The 16,529-nt window shown below is 37.9% G+C and overlaps 2 protein-coding genes across 3 annotated transcripts in view; one reads left to right on the forward strand and one right to left on the reverse strand.

Annotated features, from left to right (window-relative positions):
- The window catches only part of arr (low-density lipoprotein receptor-related protein 6), an 89,857-nt gene that overhangs the window by 35,587 nt on the left and 37,741 nt on the right, over positions 1-16,529 (reverse strand). Inside the window, exon 25 of one of the 2 annotated variants that reach the window (XM_081991243.1) lies at positions 12,228-14,071. The exons of the other annotated variant lie outside the window; for it this stretch is intronic. Within the exon in view, the coding sequence (XP_081847369.1) occupies positions 13,828-14,071 (244 nt within the window). The 3' untranslated portion in view covers positions 12,228-13,827. Of the gene's footprint in view, positions 1-12,227; positions 14,072-16,529 lie in introns of those variants that run through there. 2 annotated transcript variants of the gene reach the window in all.
- Positions 2,609-10,148, forward strand: Tis11 (Tis11 zinc finger protein). The gene is made up of 2 exons (XM_081991278.1): positions 2,609-2,857; positions 6,834-10,148. Exons 1-2 carry the CDS (start codon positions 2,798-2,800, stop codon positions 7,503-7,505), a joined length of 732 nt encoding a protein of 243 aa, XP_081847404.1. The 5' UTR covers positions 2,609-2,797; the 3' UTR covers positions 7,506-10,148.

Here is a 16,529-nt window from a genome sequence, read left to right on the forward strand (position 1 = left end):
CCACATACAGTGAAAATCAAAGTAGTTTGCATGCGAGTGGTTAATTAGCATCGGTCTGGACGAAAATCGCTCCGAACGCTCTGAAGACGGTAAAACCCGCACTGTTACGAGTATTTCCAGGTTTTCTTTTCATAAGAATTTGAATGGAAACCATATGGCCCCGGCTTAAGATTGCCTACAGGTTCGTTGCACATGTTCCTTTTCCCACGGTTGGCAAAGAAAAACGGATCAACATGTGTGCGAGAGGGTGGCGAACCCAGAAAAGGACACTTGTACCGTTTTTGTTTGGTATTTTTGGGGTGCAGATGCTTTGTTTGGTACCGTACAAGTTGTACTAACTAAAACGTGTCCACTCCAGGCACTTTGCGACCGTTCAACGGTCCACCGAACAAGCGTAACGGCAATCTTCAAGAGTATGTGTCCTCCAGCAGCCATTTTGTACGATAAGAGTGTGACGGATTTAGTAACAAGTCCAGTGCAAGCTTGATTATTCAATGGTCCGAAAATGACAGTTGTGACGTTTAAGCAAACCACTGAGCAAGTGTACGGTGTAACTGGAAAGGCATTGCACCGATGACATTTTCTAGAGTGAAGACGCAAAAAGTATATGTCCTCCAGTAGTCATTTTGCTTTGATAGGAAAGTGACGTTTTACCAGCCCAGAAAGGTCACTACTTTTTTTTGTATTTAAATCCGTATACTGGGTGATCAAAATGCCCGTTTTGTCGACTATATTTTGGTGAAAAAATCCACCCTGTAACCGTCACCCAACCAGAATTATGGCCTGTCAAAGTTGTCAGTGTTACTTTTGTTAGTTCAGCCTCAAATATTTCAGAAACGTTAGTACAAGATGGATTGAACGTACTTTATACCTTCATGAGAGCAATTTTGACAGTTGTGACGTGTGACTGGTCTATTCCTGACTTAAGTTGATCTATTTTGACAATGACATCTGTCAAAATCCGTTCCATAAAGCCATAAAACCAGTAAAACAGAACAGACACAAGACAAAGTAAAATTAAGGTTTGAGTAAGGTTAATCGCATTTTATACCTCCATGGGAGCAATTTTGACAGTTGTGACGTGTGACTGGTCTATTCCTGACTTGATTTGATCTATTTTGACAATGACACCTGTCAAAATCCACTCCATAAAGCTATAAAACGAGTAACTGACACACACTTGACAGAAAGTCAAATCCAAGTTTAAGTAAGGTTATTTGTATTTTATACCTCTATGAGGACAATTTTGACAGTTGTGACGTGTGACTGGTCTATTCCTGACTTAAGTTGATCTATTTTGACAATGACATCTGTCAAAATCCACTCCATAAAGCTATAAAACCAGTAAAACAGAACAGACACAAGACAAAGTAAAATTAAGGTTTGAGTCAGGTTAAACGTATTTTATAGCTCCATGGGAGCAATTTTGACAGTTGTGACGTGTGACTCGACTATTCCTGACTTAAGTTGATCTATTTTGACAATGACACCTGTCAAAATCCGCTCCATAAAGCTATAAAACCAGTAAAACAGAACAGACACAAGACAAAGTAAAATTAAGGTTTGAGTCAGGTTAAACGTATTTTATAGCTCCATGGGAGCAATTTTGACAGTTGTGACGTGTGACTGGTCTATTCCTGACTTGATTTGATCTATTTTGACAATGACACCTGTCAAAATCCACTCCATAAAGCTATAAAACGAGTAACTGACACACACTTGACAGAAAGTCAAATCCAAGTTTAAGTAAGGTTATTTGTATTTTATACCTCTATGAGGACAATTTTGACAGTTGTGACGTGTGACTGGACTATTCCTGACTTAAGTTGTTCTATTTTGACTATGACACCTGTCAAAATCCGCTCCATAAAGCTATAAAACGAGTAAACTAGAACAGTTGCAGGAGAAAAATGCAAAATCGAAATTTGAGTCAGGTTAATCGTATTTTATACCTCCATGAGGACAATTTTGACAGTTCTGACATGTGACTGGTCTATTCCTGACTTAGGTTGATCTATTTTGACAATGACACCTGTCAAAATCCCCTCCACAAAGCCATAAAACGAGTAAACTACACCACACAGGACAAGAACGTAAAATCTAAGTTTCAGTTAGGTTAAAGGTACTTTATAGTTTTATGAGTGCAATTTTGACAGTTATTACTGTCTGTCAAACACGTGACAACTGTCAAAATCATCTTCAAGGAGCTATAAAGTAACAAAAATGCAATAACATACACAGGGTGTGCCGAATAACGTTCTCCAACAATTAGTTCATTAAACAGAGCCACAAAGTGGGGCTACAAAATGGCGTAACAACATATACAGGGTGTCCCATTTAAATTGATGGTAAACAAATCAAACACACGTCAATTTGGCAACACTGGCCAGTGTCTTCAACTCTTCCCAGTGCTAATAACATACAGGGTGTCGCATTTAAACTGTTCGAACCGAACGGTGAGAAAATCGGCAATTCCGCGTAAACTTCAACGATTTGGCAACGCTGGCCGCGTTTCAAAACAGCTTTTTTTCCTATCTCCCCCCCACCACGCTGGGCAGAAGGGGGTACTGGGCATACACTGGGCGAAAAACAACAACCAGTCGCCAGTACGAAACGGTGCGAGAAAGCACGCGATTACTCTGTGTGCCGTGTGGAATAGCGCGTATTACCTACACCATAGCGTAAAGTTGAAGCGAGTTTCCAGTCATACACAGTAGTATCGTGTGATTTGTGCTTGTTTATTTATTTAATTTTTATTTTTTGTGTGGTGTGCACTGTGCTTGGGGATATTATTATTATGTCTACCGCCATTATGTCGCAGAATGCGTTGTACGAATTTGGAAGTAACTTAATTAAGGTAATTTCAGTGTTTTTTACCGCTTTAAGGTCCAAATTCGCTTGCCGCAAGTTGCTCGAGTAAACGACAATTCCCTTATAAACCTCCAATTAAACCAGGCAAAAATCGACCTTAATGACTATTAAATAAATTTTCTTTTACTGGAAAAAATGAGACACCCTGTATACTGAAAACCTGTTGAATTATACCGGGTGGTCAAAACTTGGTTTAAAGATCATTTTTGCTTAATTTAAACTTGATTTATGGCTAAAAAATCCGTTTAGCCTGTGTGGGTTAATTTTAAGCGATTTTCACCTTTAAAAAGTTTTTTTGGCAAATATCTCCCTTCGGGGACCAGCTAGGGCAAAACCACCCCTTAGCTTTCTTGTAAAGAATTAAATTCCCTATATTTCTTATCTCTTGAATTTTTTCCAAATTTTGACAAATAACCGAGTTACGGGGGTTAGTAGATAACTAAAAAAAACACTTTCACCCCGACTATACCAGGGATAATCCCCTTAAAAAAGGGTTAAAAAAAACTGATTTAAGGGTACTTTAGTACAATTTCCATCACTTTATACCTCCACCATTCCACACCGTACCTTTATAGGTTTTTTGTACACTAACTGCATTAAGGTCGAAATTCGCTTCAAATTAATCGCACACTTAAACGGGATTTCCTTAACTTTACTGATTTGCGTTAAGCGAAAATCGTCCCTAGGTCCAAAGTGAAAATTTTTGAAACCACCGACTAGTTAGGTGAGGGCATAAAACATTCTAAGTGTCACTGGTAAAATTTCAAAGCTGGAAAACATTTTGAAATCCACTGACACGACAAATAAGCGTAATTTAAACTGTTTTAAGAACAGAGTGTTTTAGAAACATTTTCGGAACCACTGACAGGTTAGGTTAGGGCAGAAAACATTTTAAATGTTTCTGATTTAATTCCAAAACTAGAAAAACATTTTGACAACCGCTGACACTGAAAAAAAAAAAACGAATTTTGATTGTTTTAAGTTACAGTGTTTGAGAAACATTTTCGGAACCACTGACAGATTAGGTTAGGGCAGAAAACATTTTAAATGTTTTCGATTTAATTCCGAAACTAGAAAAACATTTTGAGAACCGCCGACATTGCAAAAAATGCCTAATTTTGTTCCTGTCAAGTCACAGAGTGTTCAAAAGACATTTTTTCAGCCACTGACAGGTTAGGGAAACATTTTGAGAACCGCTGACATTGCAAAAATACCGTTCATGGAGCTATAAAACTAGGAAACATATTCGATCACTAGAGTATAAGCTGAAATGCATTTTATAGTTTCGTGGGTGGGATTTTGACAGTTTTGAAGTTTGCCTGTCAGTTTTTCTGTCATAAATGTGACAAAATATTCTTCATTGACCTATAAAATTACGAAAACATACACAGGGTGAGCCTGTGAATCCAATTAACGTTCTCCCACAACATTTTGCATCAACTTAACAGTTGGGACACCCTGTATTTGCCTGAACCTACGTCACAGCAGTTGTTGTTTACAGGGTGGAGAAAAACACCGAAATTTCTGGAATGTTGGAAAGATACAGAGTGGAAAACGTATTTTCTTCAAATTTTAGTTGTTAAATGAATCATCCTGTATATAAAAACAAATTGAAAGAGACAAACAAAAAGATAGAATTAATGTGAAATTGATAAGATTGTGTGGTTTTAGTAGTGGAAATTCCAATAAGAAACACAAAGAGAACATTGTCAAGCTTTCAGATTATGAGAAATAATATACAGGGTGTCCCAGTTGAAATAGCGTAGCAGGCAAGTGTAATTTACTTGTTAGACAACTTTCACCCTGTATAATTCAGAAACCGTAGCATTTTTGTGTAAATATAGTAGGCCATTTTGTAGCCCTTTCAATGGAGAATCGAATGACTGTAAAATATACAGGGTGTCCCATTTGAAATAGTGCAGTTATTTGCTTTGGAATGCAAGAACAACCGGTTTTGTGCACTTTCCTGTTTCACCCTGTATAAGTCGGAAACTTTCCCGTTTTTCAAAGAACATAGTAGGCCATTTTGTAGCCCTTGAAATGAAGAATCGAATGACTGTAAAATATACAGGGTGTCCCATTTGAAATAATGCAGTTATTTGCCTTAGAATGCAAGAACAACCGGTTTTGTGCACTTTCCTGTTTCACCCTGTATAATTCAGAAACCGTAGCATTTTTCTGTAAATATTGTAGGCCATTTTGAAGCCTTTGAAAAGGAGAATCGAATGACTGTAAAATATACAGGGTGTCCCATTTGAAATAGTGCAGTTATTTGCCTTAGAATGCAAGAACAACCGGTTTTGTGCCCTTTTCTGTTTCACCCTTTATAAGTTGGAAACTTTCCCGTTTTTCAAAGAACATAGTAGGCCATTTTGTAGCCCTTGAAATGAAGAATCGAATGACTGTAAAATATACAGGGTGTCCCATTTGAAATAGTGCAGTTATTTGCTTTGGAATGCAAGAACAACCGGTTTTGTGCACTTTCCTGTTTCACCCTGTATAAGTCGGAAACTTTCCCGTATTTTTGAAGAACATAGTAGGCCATTTTGTAGCCCTTGAAAAGGAGAATCGAATGACTGTAAAATATACAGGGTGTCCCATTTGAAATAAGCCAGTTTCAGGCCTTTGAACGTACAGAATAATGTGAAACGAAGAGGTAGATGGTTCTTTCTAGAAACTGTCAAATACCATTTAAAAAGTAATAAATTAGCCACAAAAGGTTCTCAGACAGGTACCCAGAACATTTGGTACTGTTCCCGTACCATTAAGCTCTAAAAAAAGTGATATTTTCTCTACAGACAAGATATGTAACGTCCCCTGTATTACTGTAATCGGTCCAATGAAACTATAAAGTGGCAAAAATCGAGCGTTGTGGTCGATTAACGTAATGAAATCGAGAGCTTTCGTGCCGCAAATCTTAAAAGAGAAACCAGGCTCGTTTTACTTTTGCTGTTACTCAAGCAATTTTTTATAATTTTATAGCTTCACGGTTATTAGACCGGTCTGCCTGTCAAATGTCACTCATATCCGACCAAAAACAAGCCAAAAGAATTATCGAAACAGTCACGTGTGTTACTTAACCAAAAATTCAAGTAGGTCACGTGTCATTTGCAGGCCACGTTGCCAAACGTTATAAAAGAATTTGGTTTGACAGTTGTAACTGACAGTGTTGTCAAACTAAAGCTACATTTTTTTAAACCTAAAATATAACTTGATTTGGATATTTTTTTTGCCTGTCCTCCAGCGGCCATATTGAGCTTACGCTTGAAAGCGTTTTGGTAATTGAACAGTTATGGTTGTTTTTAAACGTTAAGAGGACAAAATGGCCGCTGGAGGACACACCAATTTGCTTGTCACTTTCAGTATTCTTGCATGTTCAATTTTTTTACCTGTCCTCCAGCGGCCATAGTGAGCTTACGCTTGAAGTATTGATAATTTAACAGTTCTGGTTGTTTAAACGATTATTATAAATGTCAAGAGAACAAAATGGTTGCTGGAGGACACACATAAAGTTGTATTGTGATTTTGATTTGGCATTTTAGGGCATTTTTACACTTTTCAGGGCTTGGCACCCTTAACTGTCAAAAATGCCCTTAATTTCAGACAAAATGGCGGCAGTTACACCAAATTCAAATTACCCAGACCGAAATTAGTTAAAACCACCACTGTGACAGTTTGAAATTCAATATGGCGGCGGTCAGCTTAGTAGGCTGGGTAAAACCTTCATTTGAGCTAAATTTGGGTGCACTTTTCCAAAAAGTGATCAATAACTCGCTTATTTGAAACATTCTGGTAAAACACACTAGAAAACAAAAGAAAGCTAATGAATGGGGCTGTCACGTGACGTTGACAGGACTTTGCTAAGTTGTATAGTTAGGCCGCTAGAGGGCGTCAAAGTTGCATTTTTTTAAAACTTTTTGAGTGTTAATTTGGTGAAAATGTAATTTTTGTTTTCGTTTCAGAACAACGATAACGTGTCCAGCGGACACCTGGCCGTAGGCTCCACGGTGCGCCTAACACTGACCAGGATGGCCTCAACCCCAGCAGCCAATCAGAATTTGGCAATGCTTTTGGGCAATTTAACGCAGCAACACCGCAGGTTAGAACGAACGCAATCCGCCCCCGCGCCCGGCATGTTGCCGCCCCAGGGGGCGGTCACCGCCACCACCGTAAACACGTCGCGCTACAAAACCGAATTGTGCCGCCCCTTTGAGGAGTTTGGCGTGTGCAAATACGGTGACAAGTGTCAGTTTGCGCACGGTTTAGCGGAGCTGCGCAGTTTGGCGCGACATCCGAAATACAAAACCGAACTGTGCCGAACCTATCACACGGTCGGGTTTTGTCCGTACGGGCCTCGGTGCCATTTCGTCCACAATCAGGAGGAGGCCATGCAAAAATCACCACCGCCGCCATCTAGCGTCGTCAGGTCGCGTCCTGCCGCTTTAAGTCCTTCCCTGTCATTGGACAGCCCTAGTCCACCCTGTAGTCTCAGCCAATCGCCCACCTCATCCATGGGTTCGTTTTTCAGTAGCGAACCCGAGCTTCAATCGCCTGGACCACTGGACGATCAACGTTTACCAGTGTTTAACCGGTTGTCCACCACTCAATTTACGCTCAACGACCTCATACTATAGTCCCTCCCCTCCAACCCGGTGTTTTATGGCCATCTTTTCAACTGCCGGTTAACGTTACCCGGCACTTATTTATATTACATGTAATTATTCGCTCGCGCGAAGTGATTTTGATATTGTGTGATTTAAAATATTATTAATTATTAACTACTATAATAGGAAGCGTGTTTTATGCTATAGTTACGATCAAACTAGACTGGAATGACGGCAAGTGACAGAGCGGGTTCAAATTGTTTGTCCTCCAGCGGCCATCTTGATTCAACACCCCGACTAACGATTATTCGATTAAAATTAAATTTAACACAGTTTTCCAAACCTGGACAACAAAAGACGTCAGAGACAGTGTGGATTTATTGTTTGTCCTCCAGCAGCCATTTTGATTCAACTCCCTGACGCGTTAAACGAAGCCTAACCTAACCTAAAACCTAATTAAAGAAAAAACGACTTGCACATTCCTACTCAGTGACAGCTAAAGTAGAAATGTGCAATTTTCCTCGAAATTCGCTAAAATACATAAAATACAGGGTGATCCATGCAAAAAAAAAATAAATTTCATTTAACAAAAAGAGTTTAGACGCACCACCCTGTATAGTTGGCGCGTCTGCGCTACAGTGACAGTCCAACCCAAAATGACGTTAGTGACAGTGTGCGTTTGAATTATTGTTTGTCCTCCAGCAGCCATTTTGAATAAACTTTCTCGCTAACTTACCGGTTGAACTGACGCGACATACACGTCAAGACTGTAATAGAACCGTATTTTGACACTATACAGGGTGTGGCAAAAATAATTGTTTGTTTATAAGACAGATTTGTTTGTCCTCCAGCAACCATCTGTCAAAATTTGCTGTTGACGTAATTTGAATGCAGGGTGCTTCAGTCAGTTTTTTTTAATGGGACACCCTGTATTTTACTGGTAGCAATTGAAAATCGTCAAATATACAGGGTGTCCGCATTTTCCAGGATCGACAAAATGTGAACTGAAAATCGGGTCGTTTTCTCACTGGACCACCCTGTATATTACATTTCTTATGGCGTTTAATCGAGCGACCCTCAAAATGTCTGCGATTTTCAATTGTTTTTCTTTATATTATATACAGGGTGTCCCAACAAATTAAATTAAATTAGGTTTATTCAAAATGTCGCAAACCAATATTACCAAAATATTTAACCAGCACACCCGGTATAATACAGCGAATCTAAACATTAGAGTCACAATATCAGCGGTTGTCAAACTTACTAAAATCAGTGACTTTTAATATGTTTTTCATGCAAAATGTTGGAAAAAGTTACATTTTCCACATAGAACACTCTGTATATTTTTGTATGTGAATTAACAGCGGTATTCAAAATGTTGTAAATCAGTGACACTAAAAATGTCCCTAACCAAACCGATATTTTACCAGTGGTTCTTAAAAAAAAGTGCAAAGCGGATTTTTGAAAATCACAGCGACTCTCAAAATGTTTACCTCAAAAAACCAGAAAGTCTGCATAATCAGTGGTTCTCAACATGTTTTTTTTTAATATCTCTACTTATACAGGGCGATGCAGAAAGCTTTTGTTTTTCAACAGACCACCCTGTATATGTTTTTTGTAGCATTTTTTCTGATCGATTAAATAATTTCGGAATTCAGTGATCCTCAAAATGTTGTCAGCGATTGTGTACAGGGTGGCTCAGAAAAAACGCCGTTACAATTTGGCAAACGCTGTACAAGTCACTTTCTACACCATGCAGTGTTGCCAAATGTAACAAATATTGCTCGATCACAGGAAGTTTTTGAATGAATTTTCCTATAAAATTTCCAAGTTTGGCAACGTTGCAGAGCAAAAGATCAACATCTGATTGGTTACTAGAAACACGAAATAACCGTCACACCATGCAGTGTTGCCAAATATAACAAAATTGCTTAAACACCGAGAATTAAGAAAGTTTTACTGACTTTTGCCTCGACGGCAAGATTGCTACGTTTGGCAGCACTGGCAGCCGTTTTCTGTCAATTTCTGACGTCACGCCAGTCTAGTTTGATCGTCACTATACTAATACAGAGTGTCTCAAAAAAAACGGCAATTTCCCAGTTGACCAAAGCCGCGCAAGCTTCTAGTTGAATGTTGATTTGATTTTATCTAAATGAATGTGCAAATTAGGTTAAGGTTGCATCGGTCTTGATTTCTTTTTATATTATTATTATTATTATTATTATATTATTTAACATTCCGTGATTGGATTTTATTTATTATTTTTTTATACTATTTCTCATCTCATTTTTGTTTTTTTTTTTATACTTTTTGTGTGCCTTGGTGGACCGATGAAATGAGAGAATACGATTTTTTTTTTGTTATTTAAATCATTATTTAATTATTTTTTTTGTGTGTTTCTTAATATTATTATTATTATTATTTCCCCCATATATATGTTATGTAGTTATTTTATTATAATTTATATTTGTAACTTATTATTTATACGATTTTTTTGCAATATTTAGGGCGTAGAGCAAAACGACGACTGTGCTGCACACAGCGCACAAAAATCTATACAGTGTGGCCTAAGTAAGTAAACCCGGGCGCGCAATACCTGTAAAATATTTATATTTCCGTAGCTGTAATGTATCTTTGTATCATTATCAATAAATTATATTTTGTTCAGTATAATGTGTCGTTTTTTTGTTGGGGAAATAATCCGGTCAACTTTGACGCCCTCTAGCGCCCGAACGGGGCAACTTAGCCCGGTCCTGTCAACGTCACGTGATAGCCCCGTTTATTGCCTAACTTTGATCATCTGACATGTTTATACAGAATGTTTCAAATAAGAGAGTTATTCGCGTTTTTTTGGAAAGTTGAACTAAAATTTAGCCCAAATGAGGGTTTTTCCTAGCCTACTATACCGACCGCCGCCATATTGGATTTCAACCTGTCAAAGTGGTCATTTTGATTAATTTCGGTATGGAGAACACGAATTTGGTGTTTGTTTTGCTGTAACCGCCGCCATTTTGTCACTGACCTGGTAAATAGGACATTTTTGACAGTTTTCAGGGCGTGACACCCTAAAAAAATGACATTTCTACAAATGACACCTCACGTCACAGTTCCACCATTAATCTAAACTAATTAAGACAAAAAAAATAAATTTTTAAAATTCAAAATTTTTCCAAAAAAATTCCTGGGGTCCCCCTTTGGAAAAATGTCAAAAATCTAGTTTTTTAATTTTTTACGTCAAACGGTGACTTTTACAAAAAAATGTTATTTTTAATAAAAGTTGCGTTTTACCGAGTTGCATAAGAGGAAAAAATTTCACAACCATAACTCAAACCGTTTTGGAGATATGCACGAAAACGTCCGAAAATAGTTAATCAACTTTGACGCCCTCTAGCGGCCAAACGGTGCAACTTAGCCTGGTCCTGTCAACGCCACGTGATAGCTCTGTTTATTAGCTTTCTTTTGTTATACGGTGTGTTTATACAGGGTGGTTCAACTAAGCGAGTTATGGATGATTAGAAACAGTGCACCGAAAATTTTCTTTAAATGACGCTTTTTTCTGGTATTCTATACTGATGGCCGCCATATTGGATTCAGATGTGTCAAGGTGGCCATTTTAACTAATTTCGGTGTGGAGAATACGAATCCGGTGTTTGTTTTGATGTCACACCCCTAACTCAAATCGTTTTCAAGATATTCGCAAAAACAATCAATTTCAACGCCCTCTAGTGGTCAAACGGTACAACTTAGAACAACCGATTTTGTGCACTTTCCTGATTCACCCTGTATAAGTCGGAAACTTTCCCGTTTTTTTGAAGGACATAGTAGGCCATTTTGTAGCCCTTTCAATGGAGAATCGAATGACTGTAAAATGTACAGGGTGTCCCATTTGAAATAGTGCAGTTATTTGCTTTGGAATGCAAGAACAACCGGTTTTGTGCACTTTCCTGTTTCACCCTGTATAAGTCGGAAACGTTCCCGTTTTTTAAAGAACATAGTAGGCCATTTTGTAGCCCTTGCAATGGAGACTCGAAGGACTGTAAATTATACAGGGTGTCCCATTTGAAATAGTGCAGTTATTTGCTTTGGAATGCAAGAACAACCGGTTTCGTGTCCTTTTCTGTTTCACCCTGTATAAGTCGGAAACTTTTCCGTTTTTTTAAAGAACATAGTAGGCCATTTTGTAGCCCTTGCAATGGAGAATCGAATGACTGTAAAATGTACAGGGTGTCCCATTTGAAATAGTGCAGTTAATTGCTTTGGAATGCAAGAACAACCGGTTTTGTGCAATTTCCTGTTTCATCCTGTATAAGTCGGAAACTTTCCCGTTTTTTCTTTAAAACATAGTAGGCCATTTTGTAGCCCTTGCAATGAAGAATCGAATAGCTGTAAAATATACAGGGTGTCCCATTTGAAATAGTGCAGTTATTTGCCTTGGAATGCAAGAACAACCGGTTTTGTGCACTTTCCTGTTTCACCCTGTATAAGTCGGAAACGTTCCCGTTTTTTAAAGAACATAGTAGGCCATTTTGTAGCCCTTGAAAAGGAGACTCGAATGACTGTAAATTATACAGGGTGTCCCATTTGAAATAGTGCAATTATTTGCCTTGGAATGCAAGTAAAAGGAGAACGCACTTCTGAACAACACGGGAGAAACAAGGAGAGGAGTGGACAGGGAGATTTCCTTCTCATCTTTGTCTGACTCATTGGAAAACAGGGTGAAAGGAAGACGATATAAAGGCAATCACCACCACGTACATATAAAAGTAATTTTTATTAAAAATTAATATATTTTGTCTAACTAGTCAACTATTATTATTATTATTATTATTTTATAGGAAAACGTGTTAATTTGAGTAAAGAAGACAGTCTATACAAAAAAAACGTTACAAATTCAATTGTAGGCACATTTAGATTCCAGGCACGCAGTTTAAAGCTTTTTTTTTTTTGTAAAAAAATTACCTTTTGTATGTACAGGGTGCTGCATTTTCGATGGTTTTACGGGGTATAGAGAAAACGGTAATAGATAGAAAAAAAGTAGCATACGTGTTCCGATCTCATTTTCTGAGCTGAGATGACTGGCGAAGAGTGGGCTGCGCAAACTTCTTTTGTTTCAAAGATACGGGGGGTTTTTGAAAATTGGTCATTTTGGAACATCCTCTGTATTTCATTTGCTATTAAAGTTATCAAAAAAGGAAAAACGGTTTCCGGTAGAAGTTTTGACGTAGAATCCAATGGCGTAGCCAGTTTTTTTCTATTACGTTTAGTTTCTGACATATGACACTAAGTTATATTTTTTTAAATGGAACACCCTATATATTTTTAGTTCATTTAATTCTGTTTATTTTTACCTTTTCAACGGTGTATTACAACATATAAGTTTGTAGAGGTTAATCCTGTTATTTTAAAAAAAGGACCTTTGCTAAGCTAAAAAATAACCAATATCTAAAATACCAAACAAAATCGGAAATCATATAAGCTAACACATCAGGAAATTAAATATTTTTAATAAATCTTATTTAAAATCTAAGTTACAAACAGTTCTACCGTCACTTTAATAAGAAAAGTGGCCATTTCTATTTTCTACTATTTTTAAGGTAGAAGTTAAAAAAACTGTTTATAAACGACATGTAACATGTTAATATGAATATAGCCAAATTTGGTTTCGACTGTGGGTATTTTTATACATATTATTTAGCACTTTTTTATTAAGGAAACGCTTTTTTTCTAATTACGAAGATTAACGTTTACAAACTTATATGTTTTAATACACCGTTGAAATAGTAAAAATCAACAGAATTAAATGACCTAAAAATATATAGGGTGTTCCATTAAAAAAAATATAACTTAGTGTCATATGTCAGAAACTAAACGTAATAGAAAAAAACTGACTACGCCATTGGATTCTACGTCAAAACTTCTACCGGAAACCGTTTTTCCTTTTTTGATAACTTTAATAGCAAATGAAATACAGAGGAGGTTCCAAAATGACCAATTTTCAAAAACCCCCCGTATCTTTGAAACGAAAGAAGTTTGCGCAGCCCACTCTTCGCCAATCATCTCAGCTCAGAAAATGAGATCGGAACACGTATGCTACTTTTTTTCTATCTATTACCGTTTTCTCTGTACCCCGTAAAACCATCGAAAATGCAGCACCCTGTACAGGGTTGCACAAAAGCAATTTCTGTTAAATCACCCTGTGTAACTGCGAAAAGATCACACACCGTGTGGAAGACATTAAAAATTGCCCAAAAAAAGCTTTGTAGCCCGTACAAAAATACAGAGTGGACACCAACGGAACTTGGGGATTTTTTACCTAAAAAACTACGGGAAAATGGGGGGGGGGAAGGAAATCTCAGGAATCAGAATCGCACCTGGCCACCGGACTCGGTGGGGGCGGCAAAGGACTGAAATAGGTCGAACTTCTAGAACTAGGACTGGGCGGGCAACTAATGTTGTCATGGTGACAGTGAGATCGAGGGGTGGGCGGGGGCGGCACCGGTCCACCCTCGTAGCGACTGCGCAGCGGGTAATTGTAGTCGCTTTCGTCGCACACGTCCGTCGAGTTGGGCGTGGGCGGCGGCGGTTGATTGATTGATCTAAATCGTTGCAAAACGTCAAAACAAAAAAAATTCTAAACTACTCTACTAAATGTGTTAAATAAATGTGGCAACATCGCCCAAACGCTGTCGTTTTTGGCACGAATACTGTCAAAAATGTCAGCTGTGTGCCTATTTTTGAAATATCGTACGTTAAATTTGATGTTGATGTTTAAACTGACAATTTCACTAAAAAGTGCGCTTGTCAGACTTTTTGAATACTGACAGCTGTCACACTTAGTACCGTCGTTGTCATAGGACAGATTGACATCCGTCAAAATTGTCAGCTCTGTTCCTACAACAATTATTAAAGACTCCACACAGAAATACGCTTCAAATCAAGGTCACGTGATAAATTTGACAGTTGAAACAATCACGTGACCTTTATTGTTTGAGTTTGACAGCTGTCACCGTCCAAACAATTCTGACAAGCGCACGTTTTAGTAAACTTGTCAGTTTAATCATCAACAGCAACTTTAACGTACGATACATGTCAAAAAGTAGGGGACGGACTGAATTGACATTTTTGACACGTGTCAACCGAACCTCTGACAGTGTCTGTACCGTAAGTTTGACAGCTGTCACTTTGCTCTGTATACGTCTGACAGAAAAAATTATGAAATATTGCTTAAGTAGATGGGAAAAATCATGAAAATATATTATTTAAATTAAAGTAGATGGAGAAATTGTAAAAAACAGGACATTTAAGGAAAATTGCAAAATGTTATATAAAATTTAGGTAAAGTTAGATGGGAAAATCGTGAAAATATTGTTAGTTCATCAATTACTTTTCCCTTTGCACAAAGCTTGTTCAGCTTAGTAGGCTTTTAGGAAGCAAACAGAACCTGTGAAGGCTAGGAGAAGCCTCCAAACACCAAAAAAAAAATCACCTTTTGGGCAAAAAGAACTTCAAGAAATCAGGAGAATTCCAGGAAACCTTCAAACCACCAAAATATTACTTGCAAGATATTTTCTTGGGTAAAAAGGACCTGTGAAGACCAGAAAAAGTCCAAGAAGCATCCAAACGCATAGAAGGAGACTTCCAAGTAGACTTTTAGGAAAAAGAACCTGGAGAAGCCCAAAAAGGCTCCAACCAGCCAAATCATGACTTCCAAGTCATTTTCTTAGTTAACAAGAACCTGAGAAGGCTTACGGAAGTTCAAGAAGCCTTCAAACGCCTAAAAGATGACTTTCAAGTAGGTTTTTTGAGCCAAAAGAACCTGTGAAGACCAGAACAAGCCCAGGAAGCCTCCAAACACCTAAAAAATGACTTTTAGGTACATTTTTTGAGCAAAAAAGGGCTGTGAAGACCAGGAGAAGCCCAGGAAGCTTCGAAACACTTAAAAAATCACTTTCAAGAAGATTTTTTGAGCAAAAAGAACCTGTGAAGGCCAGAACAAGCCCAGGAAGTGTCCAAACCCATAAAAAATGACTTTTATGTACATTTTTTGAGCAAAAAGGACCTGTGAAGACCAGGAGAAGCCCAGGAAGCCTTCAAACACCTAAAAGATGACTTTCAAGTAGCTTTTTTGAGCAAAAAGAACGTGTAAAGACCAGAACAAGCCCAGGAAGTATCCAAACACATAAAAAATGACTTTTATGTACATTTTTTGAGCAAAAAGGAACTGTGAAGACCAGGAGAAGCCCAGAAATGCTCCAAACACCTAAAAAATCACTTCCAAGAAGGTTTTTTGAGCCAAAAGTACCTGTGAAGACCAGAACAAGCCCAGGACGTGTCCAAACACATAAAAAATGACTTTTAGGTACATTTTTGAGCAAAAAGGACCTGTAAAGACCAGGAGAAGCCCAGGAAGCTTCCAAACACCTAAAAAATCACTTTCAAGCAGGTTTTTTGAGCAAAAAGGACCTGTGAAGACCAGAAGAAGCTCAGAAAGACTCCAAACATCTAAAAAATTACTTTAAAGTAGTTTTTTTGAGCAAAAAGGACCTGTGAAGACCAGGAGAAGCCCAGGAAGTGTCCAAACACATAAAAAATGACTTTCAAGAAGGTTTTTTGAGCAAAAAGAACCTATGAAGACCAGAACAACCCCAGGAAGTATCCAAACACATAAAAAATGACTTTTATGTACATTTTTTGAGCAAAAAGGAACTGTGAAGACCAGGAGAAGCCCAGAAATGCTCCAAACACCTAAAAAATCACTTCCAAGAAGGTTTTTTGAGCAAAAAGAACCTGTAAAGACCAGGAAGCTTCCAAACACCTAAAAAATTACTTTCAGGTAGGTTTTTTGAGCCAAAAGAACCTGAGAAGACCAGAACAAGCCCAGGAAGTGTCCAAACACATAAAAAATGACTTTTAGGTACATTTTTTGAGCAAAAAGAACCTGTGTAGAGCAGGAGAAGCCCAGGAAGTGTCCAAACACCTAAAAAATGACTTTCAAGTAGGTTTTTTGAGCAAAAAGGAACTGTGAAGACCAGGAGAAGCACAGAAATGCTCCAA

This window comes from Ips typographus, linkage group LG12, assembly GCF_016097725.1.
Source record: "Ips typographus isolate SLU linkage group LG12, UJ_Ityp_2.0, whole genome shotgun sequence".
Classification (NCBI taxonomy): Eukaryota; Metazoa; Arthropoda; class Insecta; order Coleoptera; family Curculionidae; genus Ips; species Ips typographus.

Coding starts and splice junctions, on each gene's coding strand:
- Tis11 (XM_081991278.1), top strand. CDS start 2,798: ATGTCTACCGCCATTATGTCGCAGAATGCGTTGTACGAATTTGGAAGT. Junction 2,858..6,833: donor TTGGAAGTAACTTAATTAAG/GTAATTTCAGTG, acceptor TTTTCGTTTCAG/AACAACGATAACGTGTCCAG.